This window comes from Colletotrichum fioriniae (assembly GCF_027942845.1).
Source record: "Colletotrichum fioriniae strain IMI 355084 chromosome Unknown scaffold_1, whole genome shotgun sequence".
In the NCBI taxonomy this organism is placed as follows: Eukaryota; Fungi; Ascomycota; class Sordariomycetes; order Glomerellales; family Glomerellaceae; genus Colletotrichum; species Colletotrichum fioriniae.
The window spans coordinates 7,170,411-7,186,904 of record NW_027076837.1 but is presented as its reverse complement, the minus strand read 5'-3'; the positions used below and the strand labels follow the sequence as shown (position 1 = coordinate 7,186,904).

At 53.4% G+C, this 16,494-nt stretch overlaps 4 protein-coding genes across 4 annotated transcripts; 1 reads left to right on the top strand and 3 right to left on the bottom strand.

The window, feature by feature from the left end:
• Positions 1-1,935: 1,935 nt before the first annotated feature.
• Positions 1,936-3,809, bottom strand: rsd1 (Phosphatidylinositol-3-phosphatase SAC1; the record flags this gene model as incomplete). The annotated part of the gene is made up of 4 exons (XM_053193078.1): positions 1,936-2,194; positions 2,251-2,715; positions 2,770-3,078; positions 3,133-3,809. The coding sequence occupies 4 exons, from the start codon at positions 3,807-3,809 to the stop codon at positions 1,936-1,938; spliced, it is 1,710 nt and encodes a 569-aa protein (XP_053049609.1).
• Positions 3,810-4,890: 1,081 nt separating this feature from the next.
• SCS7 (fatty acid alpha-hydroxylase) lies at positions 4,891-6,182 on the bottom strand (the record flags this gene model as incomplete). The annotated part of the gene is made up of 2 exons (XM_053193077.1): positions 4,891-5,281; positions 5,344-6,182. 2 exons carry the CDS (start codon positions 6,180-6,182, stop codon positions 4,891-4,893), a joined length of 1,230 nt encoding a protein of 409 aa, XP_053049608.1.
• A 4,386-nt stretch (positions 6,183-10,568) lies between these two features.
• Positions 10,569-13,151, top strand: N0V96_001854 (uncharacterized protein; the record flags this gene model as incomplete). The annotated part of the gene is made up of 4 exons (XM_065756349.1): positions 10,569-10,689; positions 10,850-11,010; positions 11,072-12,324; positions 12,380-13,151. The coding sequence occupies 4 exons, from the start codon at positions 10,569-10,571 to the stop codon at positions 13,149-13,151; spliced, it is 2,307 nt and encodes a 768-aa protein (XP_065615589.1).
• Positions 13,152-13,569: 418 nt separating this feature from the next.
• Positions 13,570-15,069, bottom strand: PTC6 (Protein phosphatase 2C 6; the record flags this gene model as incomplete). Its single annotated transcript, XM_053193075.2, has 1 exon — positions 13,570-15,069. The coding sequence occupies one exon, from the start codon at positions 15,067-15,069 to the stop codon at positions 13,570-13,572; it is 1,500 nt and encodes a 499-aa protein (XP_053049606.1).
• Between the last annotated feature and the right edge of the window lie 1,425 nt (positions 15,070-16,494).

The window sequence follows — 16,494 nt, the reverse complement described above, 5'->3', positions numbered from 1 at the left end:
CCAGAAGGGAGAGGGAGCGTAATGGGGATGAAGATATTCCATATATCCCCAAAGGCCTAGAGCTCAGGGGCAAGATATTCAACATAACCCCAGAAAGGCGAGACCCAGGGGGAAGAGACTCTATATAGCCTCAAAATAGCAACAGCACGGAGGGATGTTGATTCTCCTTCTCGACATTACTTTCTCACTGAAGAGGAGGGAGTACTTCCGGAGTCCTGGCCCTGTCTACATCTCACCATGCCTTCGCTGACCTTGAGGGTGAGATGGGCTTGGTAGCTCTCGCTGTTTTCACGGGTTTGTGTATGTTCGTGGTCTCAAGTCGTGCAGCAAGCAGATTGCAATGGAACGACAGTTGATGAGAGTTGTTCAGCTTGAGGCATGAAGTACGATTGTGAAAAGTAGAAAGCTGCTGGGACGCTGACAAATAGCATCTTATCATGTTAAGTTGTGTTCTGAAAGAATGTTGTTGCATTGATTGATTTCACCTGTGAAGCCGTCTGACGACAAGACGAACAACGACGATATATGCGATGAGTTCAGCGATATAACTTCAGCCGAAGTGGAACTCGCAAGACTACCAGCTCCGATGAGAAGATCCTTTCTAGCTTTGGGAGGCATGGACAGTGAATCAACAGTAATAAGGACAGTGTTCTCCATCACAAGCAACAAGATGGAAACTACTACCTTCACAGCGAGCGTTTCCGCATCTTCTAGGATCCAGTGAAGGAAGATGGTCTCGGTAGAGGGGGCACCTGGAAAGTACCAAGACGGGTACATGAACTGAGGATTTTTCAGGCGTGAATGAAGCAAAAGCAGCCTGCCTAGCTGTGGTTGATAGTTATGACATTGGCATGAGTGCCTAATGACTGAAGAAAGCCTTTGCGTGTCTGGTGATCAAGAAGAAAGAGAAGAAGGGAAGAGAAAAAAGGGAGAACAAGTGGACTTTCCCCAGAGCCAGGCTGCTGAGGCTGCTTAGGCCAAAGTTGGGCACAGTTGGGCAAAGAAGGTAGCTGCCACAGGACCGCTAGCTTTCTCATCAATCGATGAACGAGAAAAAAGAGCCCAGGATCTTGAACGGCATGTAGCCAGATGCCAAAAAGCTGGGAGGTTGGGAACCTTCCAATTGCACTCAGGAGCACTACTCGTTCGAGTACACAACGGTCTGGCAGGACCACAGTTCATTGTGGAGGACCAGGCTGATACGTTGGAAAAAAGAACAGGCTGAGAGGAGATGTAGCCCCAGAGAACTCGGTGAGGCCCATCACCAAGCCGTCATAGTGAAAATTGGCCGAGTGCGCTCTCGCTCACGAGTTACGAACATTGTTGCCAGTTGTGAGCCTCACAGCCAGCCTGCTGGCCAGGTTGGACAACTTTACGGGTTAACATGACTTGGGGGCATGTGAGATGACAACGATGAGACCAACTGCAGCTAGCCATTGCGCTGGCTCATTAAAGATCAAGCAGAATTTGCTAAGAACAATTTTAGTACCTAATGTGGTGCATAAACTACAGTTCCTTTGTTCCTTACCCAGACGCCGTTTTGGCAACCTGTCATTCGCTCCGCATGTAAATGGAGGACTTGGAAGGGAACAACCTAAGGTACAAATATCAGCCAGAAAAAAGTGGCGATCGAATGTGTAATCAAAGCTTTTTCTGCAGAGAATCAGTGCGATGTCAACCTGCTCTCCAGTGATGTTGGGGTAGATAGGCCTTGGGTGTCTGACGTGACAAAGACTTGGCAGGACGCGGATGGCGGCCTTAGGCAACTCAACGATGCAAGTCTCGCGGTTGCCAGTGCTCGATCCAGTGAGCGAGGATTGAAGGACGATGGCATCGGTCTAGCAATCTTGTAAGCGAAGGTGGAGTGCCACGATATATCGGAACCTTACTTTAGGGGGGTCCTAGACGAGTATTTTCGGGGCCATGGATTAGCTTTTAGATCGCTCGTGTGCGAGAGAACAAACTGCTGTAGACGGCATCTACAACAGGTGACGCGTCGATCATCCTGCCTCCAAAGTAACGACCGTTGAGGCCTCTGATAGCGTTCTCGCCACCTTGAACCTTGTCGAACTTGAGATAAATGTCGCCCTTGGAGTTCGGATCGACGGAGATGTGTACGACGCGGCCGTACTTGGTTTCTGCTTCCTGTCGAACGTCATCCTCCAATTCCTTGACCCATTCTTCACCCTCTTCCCTGGTGAAATGTTAGCATCGTGTAAAGGGAGGGTGGGAGAAAAAGGAGCAACGTACTCTTCAGGGTCAAACATGTTGTGCAGGACGACGCATCGGCTGGCCATGTTCACGTTGACCGGCAGAGGCTTGGTCTCGGTCTTGGGCTTCAACACCTGTCGCTCATCTACTCCGTTGGAAGCATCATCAGTCCTGGCAAGTTTTCTCATCAGGGCATCACGGCTGTAGTTGTTAAAGTTGACACCGGCGACATCTGTGTCGTCAAGGGCGCTGGCGCCGCCAGACTTTTCGCTGTCTCTTCCGCCTGCGCGATCGAATGCCGACGTCTGGGGGCCGCGGCCGCCCGCACCAGAGAATGCAGAGCCTTGGAACTGTGGGTTTTGGCCAGGAAATCTCTGCAAGATGTTGGCAGTGCTCTCAGGGGTAAACTTATCGTTTCCGAGGCCAACGCGAATTGGGCGACCAGCGAGATCGAAGCCGTTCATCTTTTCAAGGGCCTCCCTGGCTTGGCTGGCTTCGCGGTATCTACAAACAGTTAGCATTGCCCTGGAGATTAAGTAGACGAGGACCGGAACCTACTGCACGAATCCATAGCCTCGGCTGCGTCCATTATCGTCCTTCTGGAGTTGGACAAATTCAAGTTCGCCGAAAGGTTCAAAGACAGCCTGTAAATCCTGTTCGGTGACGTTGAAGTGAATGTTGCCCACATAGAGGCGATGGAAGGGGATCGAGTTCGGGTGTGCGTTGGTGGTCTCGGAGTTGCGAACCTGTCGGTTCTTCTCGGCCTCTGTGAGCTGGACGATGATAGGGATACCTAACAATTTCTGTCCGGTAAGTTGAAGCGCTTGAGTGACTGAATCCTCGTTTTTGAATTCAACATAACCAACTCTGTAGATATGGTTAGCGAGTCTTCAGCGAAGCACTGGTTGGATTTGAACATACCCCTTGGATCTTTGGCTAATGCGATCTTTGACAATCTGAGCCTCATTGACAGGGCCGACCTTTTCGAAGAATGCCTTTAGGTCGCGAGTACGGAGACGGGCGGCGAGCTGCTGGACAAAGACAGTGCGGCGATCGCGTTCATCTTCAGTAAGTTGTGGTGTTGCCTCACGCTTGGAAGTTTCTTGACGATCGTCATCCCTAGCCCGGCGATGGTCCCCAGAGTAGCGATCGGAGCGATCGCGGCGTTCGCGATAGTCATCGCGTGATGAGCGGTAAGAGCGGTGGGGTGACCGAGATCGCGAGCGGGCTCGTCCGCCTCTGTAGTAATCGCCATCTCCTCTATGACGACGTGAGCGACGGCGGTCATCATCGCGGCTTTTGCTTCTCCGCCTACTCTTGTGGCTACCAGCGTCGCTCCGAGGGGTTGATGTCTTGATGTCGTCCGGGGTTCCGCGTCGGCTCCGTGTCGTGCTCCGGTCGCGACGGTCGCGGTCGCGGCGCTCATGGTCTCGACGACGACTATCGTAGTCCCTATCGCGGCTTCCATCGCGGCCGCGATCGCGCTCCTTGCGCTCGGAACGATCGCCATTGGGGCGTTCTTCGACGTCGTGTGTCTTCGTCTCGGTAGAGCTTTTTGCGGTGGCGTCAAGCAACGCCTCTACGTCTAGGCCTGACATCTTGCTCTGATTTCCAAATGAAAGAGATGAGAAAGGAAGAGTCGGCGCTATCCTCCCACTTCTGCTGTCTACTTTTTCGAGATGACAGGTTTTATCGCGGTGTGGGTGCAGAGGGGAAGAGCGAGATAATCCGTGGGATGGAGAGGTTGGCGCAGTCACACGAAAGCGGCAGACACAAATCTTGGGCCAGGCGAGACAGTGAATCGGGCTAGGGACAGCCCAAGCGCTGAGAAGGACCTGCCAGCCAAGCAAATCTGGAAGGTGGCCACTGGTCGCAATCGGAGAGAGTGTGTCTTACGTAATTGCAATGCTGACTCAGACGGGCGAGTTCCGCGTATCACAGTGTAGCATCGTACCTATCACGCCGCTTCACCTTGAGGGACGCTCTACCTTACGACTGAGGTAAAAAATAGCAACAAAAATAACGTCCATCTGAGCCATGAGAAACAGACCTTTCTTGCCTTGAGGAATCATACGAACACGTGACCGAGAGTTACATGTTCCAAACTCGAAGCTAAGTATGCAGCATTGTAAAATGCCAAACTGACTTCAATCTGGAGGCCCGACCAGACCCCCTCTACAACTGCCCGTGAACACGTTTGCTGCAACGGTTCGCCGTTCAGATGCGCCCATGGCGTCGGAAATGCTACTCCATTTGTTCCTCTACCAAGCTATGATCCTCGCCACGAGCAGACATCAGACTCGTCACCTGTTACGGCCATAGTTGAGCGGCAAACGAACGTGCTGTCTAGTCATTTTATGGCATAATCTCGGTGTGTGGTATCATTCAAAATACTCTGTACTAAAACAGCCTGTCATGAGAACATGACGGCTCTTCCCGGCCGCATTATAGCTGGCTGGGGCGCTGTAATACGCAAGGCTCATTCGAGCCATCTCCTAAGAACGCCCGTGAAACGACCCCCATTACAGCGTTAAAGTAAAGCCCTAAAAGCGTATATACATTGTGGGACACGTGAGGGTGAAGTTGAGCAAACTGCTCTGTTCGGTATTAGGAATAGGCCCCAGAAGTCGTCATCATGACATGGTGTATGTTGCGGTCGTGTGCGGTGGTTGAGTGGAATTAGTTGGCCTTCACAATGGGAGGAAGTTCGGTGCCAAAGATACTGTCCCAGAACCGGCTGGTAACTCCGAAGCCGAGCTCGTAGTCGAGGAAGTGGTGCTGAAGGTGGTACTTCTTGAGCTCTTTGTACCATAGAGGGAGGTTCTGGTGATGCAAGAAGTAGTGCGTCAAATCGTAGCAAATGTAGCCGAAAATACCTCCGCAGTAGACAGCCGTGGCAGCGTGCCAACTGTACGAAAATACCCAGTGCGCGAGCTTGTAGAACGGCGTGGCGAGAACAACGAACAAGGTAGGAGGCATGACCAGGCGGTACTTGTCCATGGGCAGGTAGTGATGGATGCCGTGGAGAAGGAAGTGTGCAGTGATACCAACACGGTTGTCAGGAAGCCACCTAATTGAACATATTAGTCTGATGGTTCTCTCACGCTGAATTCAAGTCGCAAGGGAACTTACTTGTCGAGATGGAACAAGAATCGGTGCAGGACGTATTCGATCAAGCTCCAGAGGAAAAACCCAAAGCCCCAGTAGCAAACCTCCTGGAAGGTGCTGTCCATGCCTTCTCTAGCCAGATAGGTGCCATAGGCGACGGGCGGAAGCCATGCGAGCGGGACTACCCACCAGGGTGTCTTTGACAGAGGTTCCAAGAAGTTGCCAAACAGAGGCGCAGACTCACCGCCCTTGTAGTGGCGAGGGCGGTGGACCTGATCGAGGTAGAATTCCTTGCTGAAGCCGCCAAACCAGATCTGAGGAAACAGAGGGCGGCTCAAGTCGAGGAACTTGTGCTTCTTATAATCGCTTGTGTAATCCGTCTCCTTGCTTAGATCCTCCTCGCTAGCCATTCCAGTTCGGGGATGGACCCAACGTTCACCGTCCCAAAGCTCGCCGTGCTCGTTCATTTGGACGCCCTCGGCTTCGTCAGTCTTCTCGGTGGTGCCGTTGGCGTTGCCGTTCGCCTTTCCGTTTCCATTCGCATGCCCATTCGTTTTGCCATTTGCTGCGCCATTGACCTTGCGAAGCCCGCCGACGGCCTTCTGATTAATGACAAAGCCAACCAGGGAGTCATCCAGAACCTCATATGCGGCCTCGGAGTGAGGGTGAGAGGTCGGGTCGCGTAGAATGGCGTCGATGTCCTTGCCAGCGTAATCGTAGACGAGATCGGCTCCACCGGGATGATCTTGGGCGAAGTCGGTCACATCGTATACGTTGGATCCGATGGTGACATAGCAAGACTTCTTGGAGTTGTGAGCCTCGACCTCGGCGCGAGTGAAGGTGGGGAGAGTTCGCGCCGGCATATTGGTGGTTGCTTGACGATTGATTCGCGGCGATACGGAAACGGCAAAGAAGGATGTATCGGAAGTACTGCTGTTGTCGCTGAGGGTTTCTGGTGCCCAGGTCCAAAAGTGGACGAAATAGGAGTCGAAGGACAACAAAGGGAGTGGACGGGTAGAAAGAATCACAGCAGAAGTCGCAGTCGCAAGCCCTAGCGAAAGAGAGGGAAAGGTGAAAGTTGGAGGGAGTGGCACGGAGGGAAGAAGTATTAAGATGGAATACGATACGGTGTATGGTTGGACGACAAAAGCAGGCGGTCTAAGGTGGGAAAAGGAGCCAAAAGCCGGGAGGGCCGGGAGGGCGAAGTTGAAAGGCCGGGGCGATGTGACTTGAGGCTCGGTGGGCACAGGGTGGTGAGAGGACGGAGACGGGTCGAGGAATTAATTAGGGGGGATGTTTGATTTGGGGATCGGGGGACGTGAGGTGAACGTGGAGGCATGCGTGGGTGGCAGGGCCAAGGAGAAGCTCTCTACGCGACTAGCAATTTCTCACCCTTCTCTAGGCCAGAAAAAAAAATACGGCCTGGTGGCGTTACTTTGGCACAGAACGGGACCTGGCGGAAGCTTGGACAGCCGATTCGTGGTTCCACCTGTTGACCACTTTCGCCCGGCTCTTCAGGGTTTGCACTGTGCGGCTGTCTTTTCTCTGTCTTTTTGGGCGGGCGGATGGATACAAAGTTACAGACCCCGAAATTGCACCTTTTACCTCAGCTCAGCAACAGTCGAACACATCCAGAACGGGCAATGAGTGACGGGGTTGACAATGCCAAACTGTTGTGTATGGACACAGACAGTACTACGTATACTACAGGACCCAAGTAGCCAAAGGTGTGGGTGATGAGGGAGTCAGGATGCGGGACTGAACGGGGAGGTGTGGGAACCGCTATTGGTAACCCAAACACAGCCTGGGACGGTCTGGGACGGAAGACCAGGAACGGGGACTTAGGAACATGTACGAAAGGGCACATAATGCCCACCACGCGATACATTGTCGTCGCCACGACTGCAACAAGAAGAAACGCCACACTAAGGAACCAAGGTAGAAGTTAGAACACCTAAGCCAACAGGCAGGGGAACATGGAAACTTCAAACGGGTGGAATGGGCATTGGGCAACTTCGGCAAAATCCTAAAGGTAGAAGGGGGGAGGGAAAAGTTGCATGGCAGTTTGAGGCGGGAAGTGGTGACTACATGGACATTTTCATGGTCACTCAATCCCGGTGGGATTAGTCCGCGACAATCACCGAGCCCAGCACCTCAGGGCCCAGGCAACAAGCAATCCAGGACTAGGTAGGTATCCGTAGTCACTAAGAAACAATGCAATCGGCTGCCGGCCCAGCCAGATCGACCCAGCTGCCAGGTCTGTGCAGAGGGCTCCCTCGAATAAGGTACTCCGTACGAAGTTCTTTTTTTTTGGCAGATAGGCATCTACGGTTAGATGGGTTGTCTTGTTATCCACGCCGAGTGAATGATAATTTCATTTTCTCCGCATCCTGACCTGGCGTGTCTGCCTATCTGTTGATGTATTCTCTGAATGAACGATCAGTCATACCCAATCACATCAAAAAAGCACCCAGTCGTGAGGCCGCTGGAGGAGCGGTGTAACTATCTGACTATTACTTGAATCCCGAGCAAGAGCCTACCTCAAGATAACACAAGGCAAGGTAACAGCCTAACAGGTGGCTTCTTCTCCTGGCTTACAATCGAGGGGCAGTCTTGGAACACTCGAGATAAGATTGGGAATGGGCTTTTGGCCTCCCACAGTCTTAGCACCTCCAGCCATGGGCCGTGACCCCAGACCCAAGGACCAAGATCGCAGTGAGTGGCGCGCGATGGCGGCGGCGGCGGTCTGTGACAGCGAGCATTGTTGGGGTCGAGTCTGAGATTGAGTTAGTGGAAGCAAGTTGAAGCGTCTTCTCACACCGCGCGCATAAGGTATTGATGCATGAGCCAGAGATGGGAGGTGCATGCAAGTACGTACCCGCGATGAGTCCTTCTGTTTGATTACACGTGCATTTCACCTGGATGCCTCAATGCTAGTCCTTTACCTTGCCTTACCTCAGCCCACAAGGGTTTACCTAAGGTAACCCATACCATGATCCAGCCACTTCACAGCAACTGTATCCGTAGGTAAGGTCGGTAGGCGGTGCAGCTTCCAAGGTTATCTACAATTTGTGGCTCGTGAGCCACGCGTTGGTTTCTTCAAATAATTAGTGCCTTTCGAACTGAGCTGAACGGAAAGGTAGACTGTGGCTTACATCGGGCACCTCAAGTGTCCAGACAGAAAGGTTGTGTATCTCATTTATCTAGATCCTGTTCATCTCACTGGCTTGTCTTGCCTTAGCTGACCAACCAGTATATCACAGTACCAATCCCCCGCACGCAAATGTAGCTGTCAGTTACAAACTCAGTTAAGGCGCGCCCAAGACCAAGAAAATAGTCGATAGGAAACGAACATGCCTGATCATCTCGTCGTGCTGAACGAGATGCTGGGGACAAGCCTGGAATCTACCAGGGACGCATGGCATTGGCCCAGGTACCGTCTACCTTACTTGATCGGAATGGAATCCTTCGATTTGGGCCAATGGCGGGGCTCTCTTGTGCGGGTCTGCCCTACCAGCCGGATCCCACCCTGTTGCGCGTAATGGGAGAAACTTACGGAGTACCCAGGTAGGTCTGGGCGTATCTGATGGAGGGGCAAATGGGTGACAAGAAAGGTAGGTTGCCTGTCAACGCAAGATTGTTATCATTGGCTTGCTACCTTATTCTGTTCAAAATGTACCTAGTTTCTGAGAAATACAGAGAAGGTAAGAGGCCACTATAGGGATAATAGAAACAACAGGAATAGCAGGAATCAAGCTAGGGTATTATGGGGCGCCAAACGATTATGTCACCCACTCGAGGGGCACTCATTGTTTGGGGACAGTCACGGTCTGCTAGGTGTGCTGAGCTCAGCGCACAGGAAAGCGGGGCAAAAGGAGCCAGGAGTCAAATAAGGTATTTCAAGGTTCCTGCGCATCTGATGGTCGCATGCACAAGGAAATGACGACCTGCTCTACCCCAAAACATCTAACTTGAGTATTTCAGTGTCAACTTGGGTAATCAACGGCTTTACTTGATTTGCCCATGAACAGTTGTCCTGCAGGACTGTCATGTTCGAGCCTGTTTTGATCAATCAAAGGTAAAAAAAAAAAAAAAAAAAAAAAAAAAAAAAAGCAAAAAACAAAGGGTGGATGAATGAATGAATGAATGAATGAATGGGGGGGGACCCTATCTTAAGTTGGGTACAGACAATGCTCATCAAGCTCTTTCCAGGTTGAGCCCAACTTAGCGCGTGTTGCCGGGCAGCTTCCGGTAAGACGCGTCTATTGCTTCGCCAATTTGAAGGTAATTCAGGTACCTCTGGGATAGTGTCTACTCAGAACCGTCTGTCGTCTCGCGATCTGGGATGTCACGATGCGTCTGTACGTCTGCGCCTACATGGGTAGTATTATACAAGATGTGCTGCCCATCGCGGTGCAATGCAGCTCAGTATGGCACACATGTGACGCAAGCCAATGAGCCTACACTCCTTACTCCGTACAGCTCCTGTTTCCACAAAGCTCAGCTGTCCCCCACCCCCTCTCGCCAACGGAACCATCCAAACGTAGTGTACAGTATTGATCAAAGGCAAGTTGGTAGGGCAAGGGAAGCATGAGGTGTCGTCAGCAGTGATTCAGACATGCGTGGCGGGGACAATCAACCGGTCCTTGACAATAGTGCTTTCGCCTCGCCTACACCCTGTGCACTATCTAAGACTACCTTGCTCAAAGCAGCAAACCGCCCCCCTCAGCCCCAGGTTGGCAACCCAAGCCTTCAAAGTCTTTCGCGGCACGTCTTTGCCGCTGCGAGTGCTACCTCAAGTGGATGTCGCCCAGACAATAACGTAGGTAGGTAGGTACTCATAAAATCGTCGGTGGTTCTTGACGCAAAGTGCTGCTGTCGCTGTCGCTGCCCTCACCAAAATTCCAGCTGGGACTTGTGAATTCGACCAGACCCCCAAAACCATCTTCGGCTCTACCTGCCTTGCCCTCATTCGTGTGGGCGTGCCTTACATCACCTTAGGTAACGACTTGGAGCTTACCTCGTCTAGCCGGACTCGAACCTTCCCGCTCACCTTTACCTCACCTCACCTGCTCTTTTACCCCTCCAAAAACAAAATAAAAAAAGGTCGTTTGTTAACCTCCTGTACCCGGACACTCTGCGCGACCCCTCCATCGCTCTCCCGAACACTCAACGCATCTTTGCGACTGAACTTCACAACCAGTCTCTACCGATTCCTGGATAGCTTTAGTCTCCCGCGACCCTGAACCATGGCGTCATCCGGTCTCGGGAGAGGTTCCATCCTCCTCGCCTTCTGCTTGCTCTTGGTGCTTCTGCCAGGTCGCGCTGCTGCCTTTGGTGCCGGCAACATCCCCTCTATTGCCCAGGTAGGTTCTGACACCTTGGGCACCTCGTCCAGTATTCCACCGTTTCGCAAACTAATGCATTGCGATCTACGTCTAGGTCGAGGGTCACAATTGGCGTCATGGAGGTGCGCACCCTTATCTTTGCTGTGCTTACCCCTACAGCTGACTGACATGCTTGCGCACAGATATCGAGGACATGCTCAAGACCATTGCGTTTTTGCATGGCAAGAAATGGACCTCCATGTTGGTATCCCGAGTCTACTTTGGCAACTGGCTTCGAGACTATTCGCAAGCCGTCGACGTGGGCAGCTTGAAGGGAGTCAACGCTCCCACCATCAGAATCCTGGTAAGCCATTGTCGCGACCAAGGCATCGATGTGTATCCTTTGTACTGACTTTCTCTGACAGGTTTGGGTACTCTCTTTTATGGCCTTTGGCTATGCGACGGAGGAATTCGAGGTCACCGAGGAGCGCCTTGGCGTCTACCGCCCGGAGGAACACATCGATAATCCCCTAGGCTACGCTGACGGCTTGGACGCGCGCAAGTTCGACCCTCGCCTGCGTGGTCCCGTTGACCCTGTCGAGACACAGATCGATCCCCGCACTGGCATGAAGAACTACATTGCCAATGAGTCTGGCGGCTGGGCGACCAGCGCTGGCTACTTGCGCTTCAGTTTCGCCCGCAGCATCCACTTCGGCCGGGTCTATACCAGCGGTTCGCGGGGTTCAGGAAAAGAAGCCGATCTCTGCGAGGCACTGCGCTGTCTCGGACAAGCTCTCCATTGCATGGAGGACTTCAGCGCGCACAGCAACTACTGCGAGCTTGCTCTTCGAGAGCTGGGCTACCACGACGTCTACCCTCACTGCGGTACTCAAACTGAAATCAACCTGAATGGTCGCCGTGTCTACCCCATCGTAACTGGTACCTTTGGTGCTGTGGACTTCTTACACTCCGTTCTCGGAGAAGCTACGGACCACTTCACGCAATCCGAGGTAGACGAAATGAATGTCGCCCTGAAGAATGCCGAGGGTATGTCTGCGAATATCACTGGTGGCGGCACCGGATCTCGTGGCTTCCTGGGGATTGGCTCCTCGAAGCCGAGCGACTTCATCTCCCTCGTAGGTCAGCTTCCTGGCATCGGTGGAGATTTGGCAAGCCAGGCTCGTGATCTGCAGGCCCAGTCAAGTGCACAGGAGCAGCAGAACACTCGATCTGGAGGCGACCTCAGCCGTGGTGACCTTAGCCGCGAGAGTTCCAATCAGGTGCCCGGTATGAGCACCAACTTCGATCCTGTTGAGACTGCGCGCAAGATCTATCCGATTCTTCAGTTCCGCGACAAGATTGTCAAGTCCATCAGCAATCTCATCTCCAAGATCCCGGGTCTGGAGAAACTTTTGGACCACATCAGTGAGACGCTGACTGCCTTCATTTTGGGATTGCTGGCGCCGTTTGTCAGACCCATCATCACACAGGTCTCGAAGGTTCTGAAGGACGGTTCATCTACTGTCATCGACGCAAGCTCGAACTCTCAGCTGGAGCCCTGGAAGAATCCCAACTGCTCTGATCCTACTCACTCCATGCTCTCAAAGGACCATTTTACCAACATCCTGAACTCATGTGCTGGCAGGGTTGCTGCAACTATTCTGCAATATGTCGTCCCGTAAGTAGACACCGTCTATCGTCAGGGAATTTGAATATGGCTAACGTGAAGACAGGCGAATTCTGTATGCCTGGGAGAATCCGGGTGTGCCTGTTGATGAGGTTGTTAATGACGTCCTCCGGGCTTTCCACCACCCAGCAGCTCGCGATGAGAGAGTCCAAATCCAGAGAGATATGTTCGAGACGGTGCGAAAGTGGGCAAATGAGAGTACCCTGAAGCACGAACTGTCCCGCCTGCTCTCATCCGAGTCTGTCAAGGCTGGCAAGAACCATATCTTGGCTGGTGGTGATGGCACGAAGAGCGTCGGAGGTCACACACACTCTCATGGAGCCTTCGACAGCTTTGGAGAGCTGGGACATGGCAAGGTGCAGGGCTCCCTGTGGAACCAGATTCGTACTAGAGATCTCAGCTCCATGGAAGGTGATGACAGGAAGCCTTTGTCAAGCTCTCCACTCCCTTCATCTCAGCAAGACTACGGATACCACCAGAGCGGCGGTGACACCAGTCATCACTACTCAGCTTCTCAGTCTCAGGGCCAGGCTTCTGGCTACTACGGTGGCGGCCAGTCTGAACCCCAAGGCTACGGTCAACAGCAGCAGCATCAGCCGCCTCCGGGCCAGTGGGGTCCTCCTCAACCCCCTCAGGGCTATGGCGGACCGGGCTACGGTGGTCCTCCAGCTGGGTACGGCGGACCTGGGTACGGGGGACCCGGTTACGGTGGACCGCCGCAGCCTCAGTACCCTCCTCATCATGGAGGTCCACCCCCTCCGCATCACCAGCAGGGTGGCGGCGGCTGGAGCCAGTACCCGGGCCAGCACCGCTACTAGATCATTTTGTGCAGTGTGGAAATGGGAAGGTGTGGACAATTCAACGATTGGGTCGCGGATTACGGAATGGAGTCTTTGGGAACACGGAAATGGATGGGGGCGGAAGGGGCAGGGCACGCAATCCATGTATGGCTGATGAGAATGATTCCCTGGAGCTGTGCTTAACAGCACACAAAGTATGAATTGCAATATTATTTTTTTCCGTGCTTAATGTTCGTATTTGTTAACTTGTATGTGTGGTTTATCTTGCCCCTCTCGAATAACCAACCCTTCCTACCAATGCTCATATGGCAGACCAACCGATGAAAGCCCATTCCTAGATCCCCAACTCCTGAAAATGTGATGACGATGGGAATAATGCTCCATGATTTTGAAAAAGATATGCACGGTGGTGAATATCTCGCAGTTGTTGAAAGTATTACTGCTTGCCGCGCCGGGGATCCAGCGCCTCTGCCCTCCTCTTGTCACGTATCTCCTTGGTGCCAAGACTGCCGACTCCGCCCTCCGACCTTCGCTCCCAGCCGCCGAGTCTGACGACTAGACAGGTGGCGTTGTCGCCGTCGTGGGAGACCTCGGTGGCATAGTTGACGACATCTTTGGCCCCCTCTTCGGGCGTCCTGGCCTCCTTGATCACGTCGACAATCTCCTGGTCGCTGAGTGTGCCCGAGATGCCGTCACTCATGAGGACAAGGAAGGAGTACTGCGCTGGGCCAATCTCGACGCGGGTTATTTCTGGCTCGGCCGACACGCCGATACGTTTGCTTCGCATGTCGCCGAATGCGCGGCTATTGGCCAACCCTGCGATCCGGTCCTCCCCGAAGCTATCTGCCGAGACCATGGACCCGGCCGGCGCATAGCGGCGGAGACGACGGCTTTCCGTGGGAGTGGTTGGGTGGTGATCTGATGTCAGGGGCTGTGCGAGGCCGGTAGTCGTTGTGCAAAGAAGTATACGGGTGTCACCCACGTGAGCAACAATCAGGGTAGACTGCGCATTAGGGTGCCAGAATGGTGCTGGCGTAGGGGTCGAAATGAGAGCTACAGATGCCGTCGATCCGCCCTTGAAGCGAGCCGGGCCGCCAATGCCGTGGCCTGATGGTGGTTTGTGTGGAACTCCAAGAATCTCGTCATTGTTGACGGGGCGATCGTTTGCTTGAGGGTCGTCGGGATCGGGCTTGCGTGCCTGAGCGGAGATGAAATCTAAGTCTGCTCTGAGGAAGGCGTACATGAGGACGGACTCGACTGTCACCCCGGGCTCACCGGTGTCGTTCATCTTCTCTTCCGATAGTTGGAAGTACTCGGGGTTGAAGCGCCGGAAGTATCCTCCGACAGTCTGACGATACTCTTCCACAAGGTCTTGTGCCAGCTTGATAGCCTTCGGAATGTCTTCCACTTTGGCTGAGACTGGTTTGGCCCCTTTCATGGGCTCCTCTCTTTCGGGATTCGTCAAAACGCCATGCTTGTCTTCTTCGGGAACACGAATATCGTCCTTGACATCTTCTTCTGTCTTCATAAAAAGCTCCTCATTAGGGTCTTCCTCCTTGCGACCCGTCTCTGGTGCCGGGCTCCTTGCCAGGCTACTCTGAAGGCCAAACTCGGCAGAGGATTGCTCAATGTAGCCATGCAGCTCATCACGTAAGAACTCAGCGCACTGAGATCCACCGTGTCCGTCGAATATACCAAAGTAGAAGACCTGGGGGTCACCAAGTGCGCTGTCAGCCGATGTCGCCTCGTTTGGTTTCTGGATCGGCCGCCTCTGAAGACTGATAGGGGCCCTTTTAGCAAACGCCGGCATGCTAATTGTGCCGGCTTGGTTGGTATCCTCATTGTACCCCCGCTGACCCCTCGAAGAGAAAACGCCAAAGTGATGCTTAGCTCTCTTGAGCGGGATCCGGACCACTGTAAGATCTCGGCTTGGCATGCTGAGGGCCGCGGCTACTGGAGATGATCCCGGCGTTACTTTGTGGGGGGTCGAAGCATCGCGGGGCAGCTTGTGACCGGGGCCGGATGACGTTCGGGAGTCGGGGTGCAGAGAAGATGATGGGAGATGGGTGACGAAGTAGTTATGGAATAGTCGCCGGTTTATCGAGCTCGATGGTCTGTCAGTCTTGAGTATGCTTTGTTGTTCGCAAACGAGTGACGTGCGGGTCCGAATCGAAAGCCATCGAGGGGTTGGCTCTTGAGTGGTGTAGCATCGTCGGGGCGGGTGCCTAGGGAGTGCGGAAGAGGTGGGCTTGCCGATGGAAGTTCCGATGCTGGTATTTAGGGAGGAATATGCGCATCGAACAGCTGTTGACGAAAGTATCCACGCGGTCCCATGGTACGGGGCTATTCGTCGCGTTGCGAGACAGCGTGTTAAAGCTGGCATTGTTCCGAAAAGGCGAGAGTCTGTTGGCGAGGAAGAGAGCGTCACCGACACTGCAGCAGCTCAAGTAGGACGACCTTCAAGCTTGCGAAAGCCATGGGCTAGCTCGTCAAGCTTGAACGGCGGCCTAGGGAGCTTGAAGCGGGATCCTGGGTTGGCGAGCTTTGGTCGATGGCGCGAACGAGGGGAAGGCTTGTCAGCTGTTGCGTCGGCGACGGCGAGGCATTGGCATTGGCAATGGACTACCACAGAACTGGATATCGTGCGTGGCCTCGGGAAAGCGTCGAAAGGGCGGGAGGGACAGATGGACCGTAGAGTTTGCTTGACAGCTTTTGTGTTTGTTTCTGCGATTGACTGCTTGGTCTTGACACTGTGGGATTGGAGGATTGGGTTTGGCCAAGGCACACTGTCGGCCTCGGTTGGATCATGGATGGACCCAGCGACGTAATAAGACGGACCTGGAAAGGAAGGACGGGACGGAGACATGCTGAACGTGCCAGCTGCCCGCCTTAGCTGCAGCCAATCCCGCAGGCTACCCTTGGATTCGGGTACGGAGTACGGGCCTACTTACTTCACCGTAAGGTAGCTCAGGACTCAGGTGCTGTGTACTGCAAAGTAGGTATGCCTGCCCACGCTATCTCGATGTAAACAGTACCTGGGTAAGGCACGTACAGCCGAAAGCTACCACGGGCATTCGGCTGGGGACACCTGATCTTATCTAATCAGCACCTGGCGCACACTGTGCAAATGCCTAGCTCTGTGGTAGAAGAAACACGGTAGACCCACTGCGGTGGAATCGAGCAGGCAGAAAGGGCCTTTCTTTGTGTCTCTGAGAGGCGAATGACATGAGTGTCACTGCCGCATACTACCACCTTATTAATGACACTCTTGTATACTCTTACGCATCCAATCTCAAGACAGCTGCCTGACTGACATACTATTCTGCCGAAGCCGTGCGATGGCCAAGTATAGCATCGACAT